The 12,575-nt window shown below is 36.7% G+C and overlaps 2 protein-coding genes across 2 annotated transcripts; both read right to left on the reverse strand.

The window, feature by feature from the left end:
• Positions 1 to 7,604: 7,604 nt before the first annotated feature.
• LOC138885437 (uncharacterized) lies at positions 7,605 to 9,809 on the reverse strand. The gene is made up of 4 exons (XM_070166385.1): positions 9,446 to 9,809; positions 8,832 to 9,361; positions 8,334 to 8,720; positions 7,605 to 7,841 (listed from the first exon to the last, which is right to left on the reverse strand). Exons 1-4 carry the CDS (start codon positions 9,807 to 9,809, stop codon positions 7,605 to 7,607), a joined length of 1,518 nt encoding a protein of 505 aa, XP_070022486.1.
• Positions 9,810 to 10,688: 879 nt separating this feature from the next.
• LOC138885438 (uncharacterized) lies at positions 10,689 to 12,339 on the reverse strand. Its single transcript, XM_070166386.1, has 2 exons — positions 11,803 to 12,339; positions 10,689 to 11,387 (listed from the first exon to the last, which is right to left on the reverse strand). The coding sequence occupies exons 1-2, from the start codon at positions 12,337 to 12,339 to the stop codon at positions 10,689 to 10,691; spliced, it is 1,236 nt and encodes a 411-aa protein (XP_070022487.1).
• Positions 12,340 to 12,575: the final 236 nt, after the last annotated feature.

The raw sequence follows: 12,575 nt of genomic DNA on the forward strand, positions 1-12,575 counted from the left end.
GTGTTTGAATTTGATCAACTCCGGACGTCATGAGTTACAGTGTAAAAAAAATTGCTATTGGAAAATAGTATATTCCTTGGTAGATGTAGTCAGAAAAATCTAAACCAAATTAAATTTTGAAAAATCTAAACCTTCAAAAAGATCAACTTCAAGGTTTTAAAAATTGTAGTAGGTGTTTTAGATCCACCACTAGAAATTTCGCCAAAACCGACCTAGCGGACTTCTCACCGATTGAAAAACCGACTGAAATTCGTCGATTGTTTTTAAAATTTTCTTTCTAAATTCTTTTTTACGAAACCGATCGAATTCGGTGGTTTTTTTTACGCCAAAACACAGGAAATTTATTTTTTAAAACCGACTAACTTCAATCTTTATTTAAAATAAATTAAAATTAATATTAAGAAAACCGAACGAAATCGGTCGGTTATTTTGGTCAATCATTTTATAGGTCGACCTATTTCGATCGGTAATTTTATTTTTTTAACAAAATCGACCGAGATAGGTCGATTACTTTTGCGCGAAAATACAATTAAAGAGTATAAATAAAATAAAATAAAATAAAATCTTAAACAGAAAAGCACTAATGGTCTAGTGGCACAATAGTATCCTAAAAACCCCGATTTAATTCTTAGATAGTGTATTTTTTAATTAAATAATTTAAGAAAACACGATTGTTTTTTTTGGTCAGTTGTAGAATTTAATTGACCGAGCGAAATCAACGACTTGATCGAAGTTGATTGTCACAACAGACCGAATGACTCTACCGTATTGCATGATTGTCGACCGCCACTAATTGGTCGATTTTCATCGATTTTTATCAATTACCGGTCAACATCGTCGGTTTTTGTGCGGTTTTAATAGTGATCTAGAAATTTTCAGTAAAAGTATAATAGACTTAAAAAGATGTTTAGATTCCATATACCAAACGAAGTCAAAGCAAATTCGTCAAACCGAAGCTATCTTCTTAGGATATTGGTTTGTACTTTTAGCGTTTCAGTAAAAAATCAAACAGACGGAATCATGCACTTCAATTTTGAAGTTCTACAATTTTTTGCATAGATTCTAGCTTTCATTTTTCTTGATTATATATATATATATATATATATATATATATATATATATAGATTGGATTCTTCCTTCTTAGGCATTTAAGTCATAAACGACTTTCTAGCAATTAATTAAAATCTTTTATTATTGTCATTAAAAATATCTTATCATCATCATTATTATCACCATTATATAATTATCATCTATGGTTGGAGATTGAATTAATAGACTTTTTCCATTACTAATACGTGCTTAAGTAATTGTTGATTTGTAGTTAGAAACTTGTTTACTAGCTAGAGGAATATTGTTGAAAAGAGATCCTCTGATCTGGAAATAGAAAATAAATCACGAATCATCCCCGAAGAAGTCAAAGGAAAATTTAAACAATTCATGTTCATTAGAAAATGGATGGAGCTGGTCAGCAATCCCTTTTCGGTTGAAGAGTTGGGTTGAACAAGGCTTTGCCTTGAGCCACAGGAATATAATTGACAAATCTCCTGTTGTTAATAATCATAAAGAAGATAAATTAAAGAGATAAACATAAACCTAGAGAGATAGAACTCACAGTTTGTTTGAATGGTTGTGACGTATTCTATTGTTTCGTTTGTTGCTTTAAATATAATATTTATTTTGTGTATTATTTTAATTTTATTGTATCATATCTTTAATTCATTATTATGTAAAAATTTATTTTACGTAACAATTGATATGTTGTGATCGCATTGTTACTTTTTTTCTTTTTTAATCTTGCCCTTACTATAATTCTATTTAACTTTTCATCCTACCTTTTAATAATTACTCCACCTCATACTATGCTTTTTCTTCGTAATATTGTACGCATATTCTTCAAATTGTTGGTATATGACATTATGAAAGATGGAAAATAATACAATTTCTTCAAATATATATTGTATAAATTAAAATAATACAATACGATACATTAAGAAATGATAAATAACAACCATCCAAATTGACTATTAAAGCCAGAGACGAAACCAAGATTTCAAGCTTATTATGAGTTTGGGATTCTAATTGTTTTAAGTTACTGGGTTCTAAATTAATAATTTTTACATATTCAATAGATTTTTTAAGCTAAATCTAGAGTTCGAACCAAACCTACTCGGCCGAACCCGCTTCCCGCACTCTAGCTCTGCATCTCCACGAAGGGGGTTCAAATTTTTTTTTAGCTAGTGGGAATTGAACCTATGACCTTATACTAAACTACACTTTTGGGTTGTGTTAAGGGGATCCAAAACTTAATATATAGAGGTAAAAAACAGATTTTGCCTTATATATACAGTATAATTTTTCGTCCCCTAAATCCGCCCATGCTTATAGAAAATGGAGAAACAACCAGAAAATGCATGTACACTGTACAGTTCTACAATATGGTTATTTCTTGGTTCAGAAGGAAAATCTTTTCGGGAAACATTACAAATCTGATCTGTTAAACAACAGCTCATCTCATTGTCAAGTAGTTCTGTCGCTGCCTTGAGGGAAGCCCCATAAAAGCTATGGCGTTTAATTTGTTTCCAGTATACAATTAAGGACGCATTGTTAGTTGGTTGCTTTCATTAGTATTGAATGGGGTGATTGAGACGGTGACACTTGACAGTAAGTTAGTTGGAGCTAAACGAAGCACATGGTGTTTAACCAAAAATAGGAATTTTAGAAGAACTCGGGTTACTGATAATCAAATATAAAATAAGTAAAAGAAATTGAGTTTAATAATAGTAAGATGAACATAAGAAAGTAAAGTAAATCAGTATATTTCAATAGTATTTCGTGTCCTTACAAATGATTAGTCTTCTCCTTTTATAGCTATTTTTAGGTAATATGTTTCGCTTCTACCATAATTGAGCCATTATTGTCAATTAATGACATTTAATGTAACGTTACAATCAACAATCATATTTGATTCAATACAGAATCCTTAACGTTTTCCGTATTTAATGCCCAATTGTATGTATCAATACCTTATTTACTATCACATTCACTCCCTTCCATCATAAAGAGGTTCGAGCACCTATCCTCCTTGCTTTTATCTGAACGTCCGCCCGTGCCTGTTGAAGCTCGTGTCTCTTTGATTATTCTTCATCACCTATCCTTCTTTAACTAGTCCAAGTGTCATGACGTGTCATCTTATAATGAATTTCATATATAAACTTAATTTTTCCCAATACGGATAGTCCCCCCCCCACTTGCCATTTATTCATCAATAGAATATTTGGGAAGTGGACATCATTAAAGAGGGATTATTTGCCGCCATTTAATTTTTCCCTGGAACTGATGCTTCAACTGTCTCTTCCATTTAATGTCCATGACACGTGGCGTCTCCTGGTTGGCTTTGCAACCTTTCAGCGCCTTTTAAGGCTTTTTTACAGCTTCACCAATTACGAAGCGTCAGTTCTCATTATGACGTTTTCATCACTGCACCTTTTTCTTTGATGGTTGCTTCTGACTATAAATATAACTTTTTACCTTTATCCTTTTCACAAAAGTTTAGAATATTCAATTCTAATTTTCTTCTTCCTCGTACTACTATGTCTTCTACAAACCCCAACCTTCGGAGAGTCCCCATTGTTGACAACCTTTCTCTTGCTCTTATTAGAAGTAGAAGAGGAGAAAGGCTTCGAAGTTTAGGGTCTTCTTCATCACGAGACCCCTCTATTCCTTTATCGAATTCTACTCCTCCTTCCAGAACTAGGGGTTCACTTTCTCAAAGATTTTCATCAAGGACTAAAGAACCCACTGAACCTCTTCGTGAACCTTTAATAGATGAAATTGTTCCTGCGGAACTATCTTTCTACAATGATAGAGAATCTATTAGAAATCAACTGTCTTCATTAGATCGTGCTGATATCTACCTGACTCAAATCACTGAAGGTCTGATTTCAATAGTTCGTAGAGATTGCCATTGGAGCCATGACTTCCCCATTATAATCCCCAATGCGAACAAAAAAATCACCTCATATTCAATGGGGGTTTCTTTTGTTTATACATACCCTTTCACGTTAGGTTTCAAACCTGCTATTGACCCTGTTATCCTCGAATTCTGTCGCTTTTTTATGTCTGTTTAGGACAAATCGGCCCTATTGTGTGGAGGGTTGTTGCTTGTTTGAGGCATTTGGCCAACATGGCTGGGATACCTTTTACATTTTTTCATTTAATCCATCTCTATTCTCCCAAACTCTTTTGCCAATGAGTCTTTACTCTAGTGACAAGGAACAAAAGAGTTATGGTCAGTCCTGAAAATGATAGAGACCGTGGCTGGTACGCCAGGTTTGTTGCTACCTCCACTATTAGTTTAGTGGGTGATGGAAATGTTCCCTTCTCTGAGAAGTGGAATTTTGCCCGTGAGTTTTCATTAATAAGTAACCCGTACCTTTTTCTCAATTTTGGTGATCATCTTTTAACTTCGTTTTTCTTTTTCAGCAATCATGGGAGTTGTTGATGAAATTCCCAACTTCCGTGGTTGGGTAAGCAAGCTATTAAATGTTGCTCCAATGTACGGTAGGTCTTGGTAAAACCTTTCTCATCGATTTGGTTGGAAAGTGAAAACTATTGGTAAGAGTTTGTTTTTATAGATTTACTTATTACTTTCTTCAGAAATTATTTTGATATTTCTTTTTGTCAGGATTTCCCATTCAAGGCATAAGTGCTGAGGCCGTCGCGACTTCCAAAATTTCTTTAGAAAGGGCTCAAGAGATAATTTTGGGTTCTTCATCGAAGAGGAAAGCTACTGTTGAACAAGACTTTGAGGAGGAAGAAGAACAAGACGAGGGTTCTTTGATAAAAAGGCCACGGGCTAGAAGAAGAATTATTTCAGATGATGAAGCATCTCCCCTCACTCTATTCCTCCCACCGAGCCTGTTGAAGCCTCGTTGGTGATTTCTGATGACGATACTCTCACTGCTATTTATGATTCTACTGAACAGCTTTTTGCCCGCGGGTTTGGTAATGAAAGTTTAGGGCCAATTTCTGATGAAGCACCTCTTTCTTCTTTTTCTACAACCATTCCTATGATACCCCCTTTGTCAGTCGTGACTGTTACCGTTGCTGCTCTTCCCCAGGTTGTTTTGACTCCCCAGGCTATTTTTACTTCTTCTACAGTTCCTCCTTCAACTATCCATCACACTAAGGTTAGTTCCTCAAGTGGAGGTGAAGCTATGAGGCAAGTTATCATCGAAGTTCCTGCCGAGGGTATCCTTTTGAGGAAATCAGGACGAGCTGATGTGTGGTTGAAACCTCTGATTGGCCCAGTTGAAAAAGCTAAGCTTGAGAGCCACAGCTCCTTGACCTTGATGAACGATATAGTGCAATCTTCTTTAAAGGTACCCTTTTTCAAATTTTACTTCACCCTTTTTCTATTTTCAGGGTTCTCACTTTTTCTTTCTCTTTTTTTTAGATCAATTTAATTAGCACGGAGATGATGAAGAGAGTTTCCCTCTTAGAGCAATTAATGCAAGACTACCAAGTGGAAGCGGACAATTGGAAGGAACAGTATGAAAGTCTTCAAATCGACATGGAAATATTAGAAGAGAGCAAATATATCTTAGAGCAACAGGTTAGGGTTTTAACTTCAGAGTTGGCGGTTGAAAAAGCTTCCTCAAATCAAGCTGGTAAGGACAAGAATCTTCTCGAAACTTCTTTTTTCGAGCAACTTTCCAAGGCTAGTGAAGAAATTAGAGAGTTGAAGGCTTTCTTAAGTGAGAAAGAAGCGTATGCTGGTGAACTCGTGCAAATTCTGACTCAAACTCAAGAAGACCACCGGGAAACTTTTGATAAGGTCCGTTCCTTAGAAAGTTCACATGATTTTCTTCAAACTTCTTATGATTCTGCCTTGGTTGAGAATGAAAAGCTTAAAAGTGAAATTGCTGACTGGGAGAGAGATTACGAGATTCTTGAAGACAAAACCACAATTGAAGTGAGTTGGTATTTTTAAATACTCACCATGATACCCTTGTGGAAGTTAGCCAGGAGAATTTTAACTTGGAAGCTGAGTTAGCCAAAATAAGAGAAACTATTGAAAAGACTTAGCAGAGCCAAGACTTTTTTTTCCCGTGACTGAAGCTTCTGGAAATGTTGAAGATGATATGGGTACGGTGAGTATTCCAATTCCTTCAAGTCAAGTTGAGCCTACTGCTGCTGATGACCCTACTTTGGTTCCTTCTTCAACTCCTCAGTGACAAGTTAATGATATATGACTCCTTTTTTTTTCTTTTAGTGGAATGTGGTTACAACCCTTGGTCCTATTTGAGGGGTTGTTGATAACATCAAGTCCCCAGACCTTTTTTGGGGTGTTTTGTATAAGTAACTTCTTTAGTTTATGACTAAGTTCATACTTGGTCTAAACTTTTTAATGTTAAGAAGTTTTCGTAGCTATTTTTTGAGCTTCTGTCTTGCCTTTATATTTAAAGACTTATTCAATAATTTGCACTTGTATTTTGTAAAATGCTTTTAACTCCATGAATGTTTTAGATCAATCATGAATTTTTATAAAAGAGGGCCCTTTTATATTCGACACTTACTGAAGAAGACGTCTCAACTTCATAATGGTGTTAATGTACGATAAAAGAAATAGGAATAAATATGTTTCTTGGAATAACTTTGACAAGTTTTTATTTGAACTTGGTCAAGTATTAAATAACACCTTACATGTACTAAATAACTTTTATAACTTCTTCGTAACTATTTTCCTTACAACAGATTTCAAAAAAGAAAATAAAACACAAGGTTTTTATTTATAACCCGTTTCAGTACATTGACTTTGACCTAACTATGATAAGGTTTTTCTTTGGTCTTAGCTCGTAACTTTGCTTTGCACTTGACTCATTCAATGAGTACACTTTTCAGGCTTGAACTTTGATTATTTCCCAATCTTCTTTGCCTTCTTTTATACATATGTCTACGTATATTATATTGCCTTCTTTATACATATGTCTATGTATATTATATAGTCCCCCCAAGTGTTTGAGTTTTGAAGTATGAAGTCTCGAGAACTTGATTACTCCTCTTATTTGGTCCTTTTCCTGTAAAGGAATAAAACATATGGGATTCAGAGGTACGATTATAGACGAAGATTGCTTAACCCGTTTCAATTTCTATCAGAATAGTTGTAACCCTAGACCGGGAATTCTAATCTATTCCACGTGCCTTGCAGGTCGTGATTCATCATTTAGTACGGGTTAACTTTTTGCCTATCATCTAAAATTGTTGGTAAAATTTTAACAATTCAAAAATAAAGTTTTGAAATGAGGATACCTGACCATGGGTACTCCTTAGAAATAGTATCTCTTCAGGTGAACGACATTCCAATGTGAAGGTAATATCTTTCCATCCATTGTTTCCAGCTCGTATGCTCCCTTCCCCGCGATACCATGAATCTTGTAAGGTCCTTCCCAAGTTGGACTTAATTTTCCCGCATTAGCCGCCTTTGTGGGTTGAAAAACTTTCTTGAGTACGAAGTCCCCAATTTTGAAGTATCTTAGACGTGCCTTCCGATTGTAATAGCGTTCCATGACTTGTTTTTGTGCTGCCATTCTTATTAATGCAGCTTACTTTTTTCCTTCAAGTAGATCAAGGTTTATGCACATTTCTTTTTCATTGGACTCCTCTGACGCTTGCGTGTACCTTGTGCTTGGCTCCCCTATCTCAGCTGGAATTAAGGCTTCAGCTCCGTACACCAATGAGAATGGTGTTTCACCCGTACTTGTTTTTACTGTAGTGTGGTATGCCCATAAAACACCAGGTAGCAATTCTAGCCAATTACCTTTGGATTCTTCCAATCGTTTCTTCAAATTGTTGATTATAACTTTATTTGACGATTCAGCTTATCCGTTACCCACCAGATGATAAGGTGTTGAAGTAATCCTTTTAATCTGCCAACTTTGAAACAATTCCGTGATTTGTGCGCCTATAAATTGGGGGCCATTATCACACACGATTTCCTTTGGTACACCGAATCAACATATGATATTTCGCCAAATAAAATCTCTGACTTCTTTTTCTCGTACATGTTTAAATGCTCCTGCTTCTACCCATTTAGTAAAGTAGTCAGTGAGTACAAGCAAGAATTTTACCTTGCCTTTTGCTTATGGTAGAGGACCCACAATATCCATCCCCCATTTCATAAAAGGCCACGGTGCAACGACCGGATGTAACAACTCCGCAGGTCTATGTATGTCATTACTGTATCTTTGGCATTTATCACATTTAGCTACGAAATTTTCTGCTTCCTCTTCCATTTTAGGCCAATAATAGCCTGCTCTAATCATGGTTCTTACCAGTGATCTTCCTCCTACGTGATTTCCACAATGCCCCTCATGTATCTCTCTCATTACATATTCCGTTTGAGAAGGCCCGAGGTATCTTGCTAAGGGTCCACCGAATATTTTTCGGTAAAGATTACCTTGCTTTAAACGATATCGAGCAGCCTTTTTCTGAAGCACGTGAACTTTTTTCTTGTCTTCAGGGACGGTACCATACTGCAAAAAAGCAATAATCTCGTTCCTCCAATCCCAGGTTAAGTTATTGAAATTTACCTCATTTTTGTCTGGATCAAGCACTGAATGAAACAAATGAATTATGGAGGCATTTTCATTGCTCGTCAAGTCCGCCGCAGATGCGAGATTAGCTAGGGCGTCTGCCTCGACATTTTCATCTCTTGGTATCTGCGTAACTTTCCAGGTTAGGAACTGCCTAATCAGATCCCGTACCTTCACTAAGTACTACTGCATTCGTGCTTCCCTGGCTATATAAGTCCCCAGCATTTGGTTAACTACAAGCTGCGAATCACTTTTGATCACAATCTGATTAATGCTGAGTTCCTGTACCAGTTCTATACCTGTAATCACAGCTTCATACTCTGCCTCATTGTTAGTTATAGAATGGCACTTTATGGTTTGCCGAATGGTTTCACCCGTAGGTGGTACCAAAACAATTCCTAAACCTGCACCTTTTACATTAGATGAGCCATAAGTAAATAAGGTCCAAATTCCTGGATTAGACCCGTTGAATACCTGTAATTCTTTTTCTGCTTCTAGTTGCATCCCTTGGCTAAAATCAGCCAAAAAATCTGCTAACACCTGAGATTTTATTGCAGTTCTGGGCTGATATGTGATGTCATATTCACTTAATTCTATAGCCCATTTGACTAATATACCTGATAACTCATGCTTATGTAATATATTGCGTAATGGATAAGCAGTTACTACGGAAATAAGGTGGCATTGAACATAAGGCCTTAGTTTCCTAGATGCCATGATTAGTGCAAGTGCAAGCTTTTCTAATTGAGGATACCGTGTCTCCGTATCTAATAATGATTTGCTAACATAAAATTAGAGACTGTTTACATTGGTCTTCACGAACTAAAACAACACTCACCGCTACTTCTGACACATCCAGATAGATAAGCAATCTCTCCCAACCTTTGGTTTTGCGAGTAACGACGAATTTGACAGGTATGTCTTCAAGTTTTTCAGTTCTTGTTGACACTCCTCAGTCCATTCGAACTGATCTTGCTTTTTGAGAGCTGAAAAGAATTTAAAATATTTTTCTGAGGACTTGGAAATAAATCTCCCCAAGGCTGCAATTCTTCTTGTCAGTCTCTGTACTTCTTTTTTACTTGTAAGCATGTCAGGAATTTCTTCAATGGCTTTAATCTGCGCGGGATTTACTTCAATACCACGGTTAGAAACAAGAAAACCCAAAAACTTACCTGATGAAACGCCGAATGCACATTTCTCGGGATTCAACTTCATATTGAATTTTCGTAAGATCTGAAGTGTATCAGACGAGTGCGATATATAATCCCCTGCTTGTTAAGATTTAACGAGCATATCATCTATGTAGACCTCCATAGTTTTTCCTAAATGTTCTTGGAACATTTTGGTCTCCAATATTTGATACGTTGCACCAGCGTTTTTGAGACCATAGGGCATTACTTTATAGCAGTAAGTTCCCATGTCTGTTATAAATGATGTTTTTTCTTCATCTAGGGGATCCATTTTAATCTAGTTATACCCTGAATACGTATCTAAAAAGCTTAACAATTCATGTCCTGCAGTAGCATCAATTAGTTGATCTATATGTGGTAATGGAAAAAGAATATTTAGGACATGCTTTGTTAAGGTCGGTGTAATCTACACAAACTCACCATTTGCCATTCTTTTTCGGTACTACTACAGTATTGGCTAACCAATTAGGATACTTTACCTCGCGGATAGACCCAATTTTTAATAGTTTTTGAACCTCATCTTGAATCACCTAATTTTTGAAAGTCCCCTGCTTTCTCTTCTTTTGTTTGATAGGTGGATACGATGGGTCTTCATTTAACTTGTGAGTCATTACTTCCGGGGGTATTTCTGTCATATCAGAATAGGACCAGGCAAAATAATCCACATTAGTTTTTAAAAATTCAATCAACTTACCTTTCATGTCGTGGCTTAAGTTGGCCCCGATGTAGACTTTCCTTTCCGGCTATTATGCAAATAACTCTACAGCCTCCAGTTCTTCAATTGTCAATTTGATATTTTCATTTTCTTCTGGTTCTTGAATTGAATCATGCCTTGAGTCCACGCTGTTCGTCCTTGTTCAGTTGAAGCTTGTGCTGTGGTATCCTCAGCTGTATTTTGTAAATGCTATTTTTCTTCGTTTCTCGTATTTGAATCTGCTATAGAGTTGATGCTCCTGGATGTCTGTTGATCCCCACGAATTTGACGTACTCCCCATGGTGATGAAAATTTAATAACTTGATGTAAGGTAGATGGAACGACATCCATCTTGTGGATCCATGGTCTCCCGAGAATCATATTGTAAGCCATTTCCATCTCTACCACCTGAAATTTCGTATCTTTGACAACCCCTTCTGCGAATGTAGTAAATGTTACCTCCCCTTTTGTCACAACGCTTGAATTGTCAAATCCAGACAAAGTATGCACCTTTGGTACTAGTTTATCTTCAGCTTGCATCTCGTTTAGTACTCTTAGCAGAATAATATTCACGGAACTACCTGGATCAATCAAAACTCGTTTCACATTAGTATCATGTACAAGTAGAGATATTACCAGTGCATCATTATATGGAGTTAACACGCCATCCGCATTTGCATCATCAAATGTAATACTTTCTTCCTCTAAAACATGTCGGACCAGCTTCCCGTGGGTAATTGTAACTTTAGAGACTTTATTGGCTGATGTATACGTCACACCATTGATTTCCTCGCCCCCACTTATAACATTGACGGTCCTTTTGGGAGAAGGAGATTTAGGGGGCTCCTGCCTGTTCTTCAAGTATGCTTGCTTACCCTTCTCACTGGATAATTCGATGAGATACCCTTGCTTTAATAGATGGTCAACTTCACCTTGTAGTAATCTACAATCTACCGTTTTATGACCATGATCATTGTGAAATTCGCACTAGTGATCAGGATTGCGCCTGTTTGGATTTGATCTCATTTTTTTGGCCACCGTACCTTATCACCCATGCCCCTTAATACCGCTACTAACTCTGAAGTTCTGACATTAAAATTGTAACTGCCAAATCTTTCCTTCAAGTTCCTCTCATCATCTCGAATTCTCGTGTGTTTCGATCGTTTCCAAACCTTGATGATGAACCTGACTCTCTATTTCTCAATCTATGATCGTACCTTGAATTATCCTGCTTTGATTGTGAGTCTTTTCCTGCTGGGCCCATATATGGTTCGTATCTATTTTTACCGGATCTTTTTTCGGTTTCTGAATGTCTCGAACTTACCTTTTCCTCTTTCTGAGATCGGGAGATAATGTCTTCTTCTATCCTCAACTTCGTGTTGTATCTGTTGTAAACATCATTCCAGGTTGTTGCTGGGAATTCACACAGACTTTCCTTGAGTCGTCTCGTGGCTTCTGAGCTTTTCTCATTCAAATTACTGGCAAAAGCCATAGCTGCCCAGTTATCAGGTACGTGTGGTAACGTCATTCTTTCACGCTGGAACCTATCCACGAACTCTCTAAGCAGCTCTGAATCTCCTTGCTTGATTTTGAAAATATCTTCCATTCTTTTTTCAACTTTTTGAGCTCCCGAGTGCACTTTGATAAAAGAATCTGCTAGCTCAACAAAAGAATTAATAGAATTTTCGGGTAAGAGGGAATACCATGTTAATGCTCCCTTGATGAGTGTTTCACCAAATTTCTTGACCAATACAGATTCAATTTCTTGTTTGGTTAAATTATTGCCTTTCACACCAGTTGTAAATGCAGTCACGTGGTCTTGTGGATCAGTTGTGCCATCATACTTTGGAATATCAGGCATTTTGAACTTCTTTGGGATCGGCACCGGAGCAGCACTAGGCTTCCATGGTTATTGTGAGTACTTATCCATGTCTATTCCTTTGATTACAGGTAACACTCCAGGTATTTGCTCTATGCGATCGCTTTACTCCTTGAGCTGCTTATGCAAGGTTAGAACTAAATTTTGTAAATCAGAATCAACTATGTTACCTGGTTCGCCATCACGAGACTCGCTTAGAGTTCTACCAGTACCTTAGT

Source organism: Nicotiana sylvestris, chromosome 2, assembly GCF_000393655.2.
Source record: "Nicotiana sylvestris chromosome 2, ASM39365v2, whole genome shotgun sequence".
Lineage (NCBI taxonomy): Eukaryota > Viridiplantae > Streptophyta > Magnoliopsida > Solanales > Solanaceae > Nicotiana > Nicotiana sylvestris.

Excerpts from the sequence above, each read along its gene's own strand:
- LOC138885438 (XM_070166386.1), bottom strand. The coding sequence starts at position 12,339 with ATGCCTGATATTCCAAAGTATGATGGCACAACTGATCCACAAGACCAC. Across the intron at positions 11,388-11,802 it reads GATCTCAGAAAGAGGAAAAG|CAAGGGTATCTCATCGAATT; the intron begins GTAAGTTCGAGA and ends CATCTATTAAAG.
- LOC138885437 (XM_070166385.1), bottom strand. The coding sequence starts at position 9,809 with ATGAAGTTGAATCCCGAGAAATGTGCATTCGGCGTTTCATCAGGTAAG. Across the intron at positions 9,362-9,445 it reads TTGCTTATCTATCTGGATGT|ATACGGAGACACGGTATCCT; the intron begins GTCAGAAGTAGC and ends AATCATTATTAG. Across the intron at positions 8,721-8,831 it reads TCAAAAGTGATTCGCAGCTT|ATACCAAGAGATGAAAATGT; the intron begins GTAGTTAACCAA and ends AAAGTTACGCAG.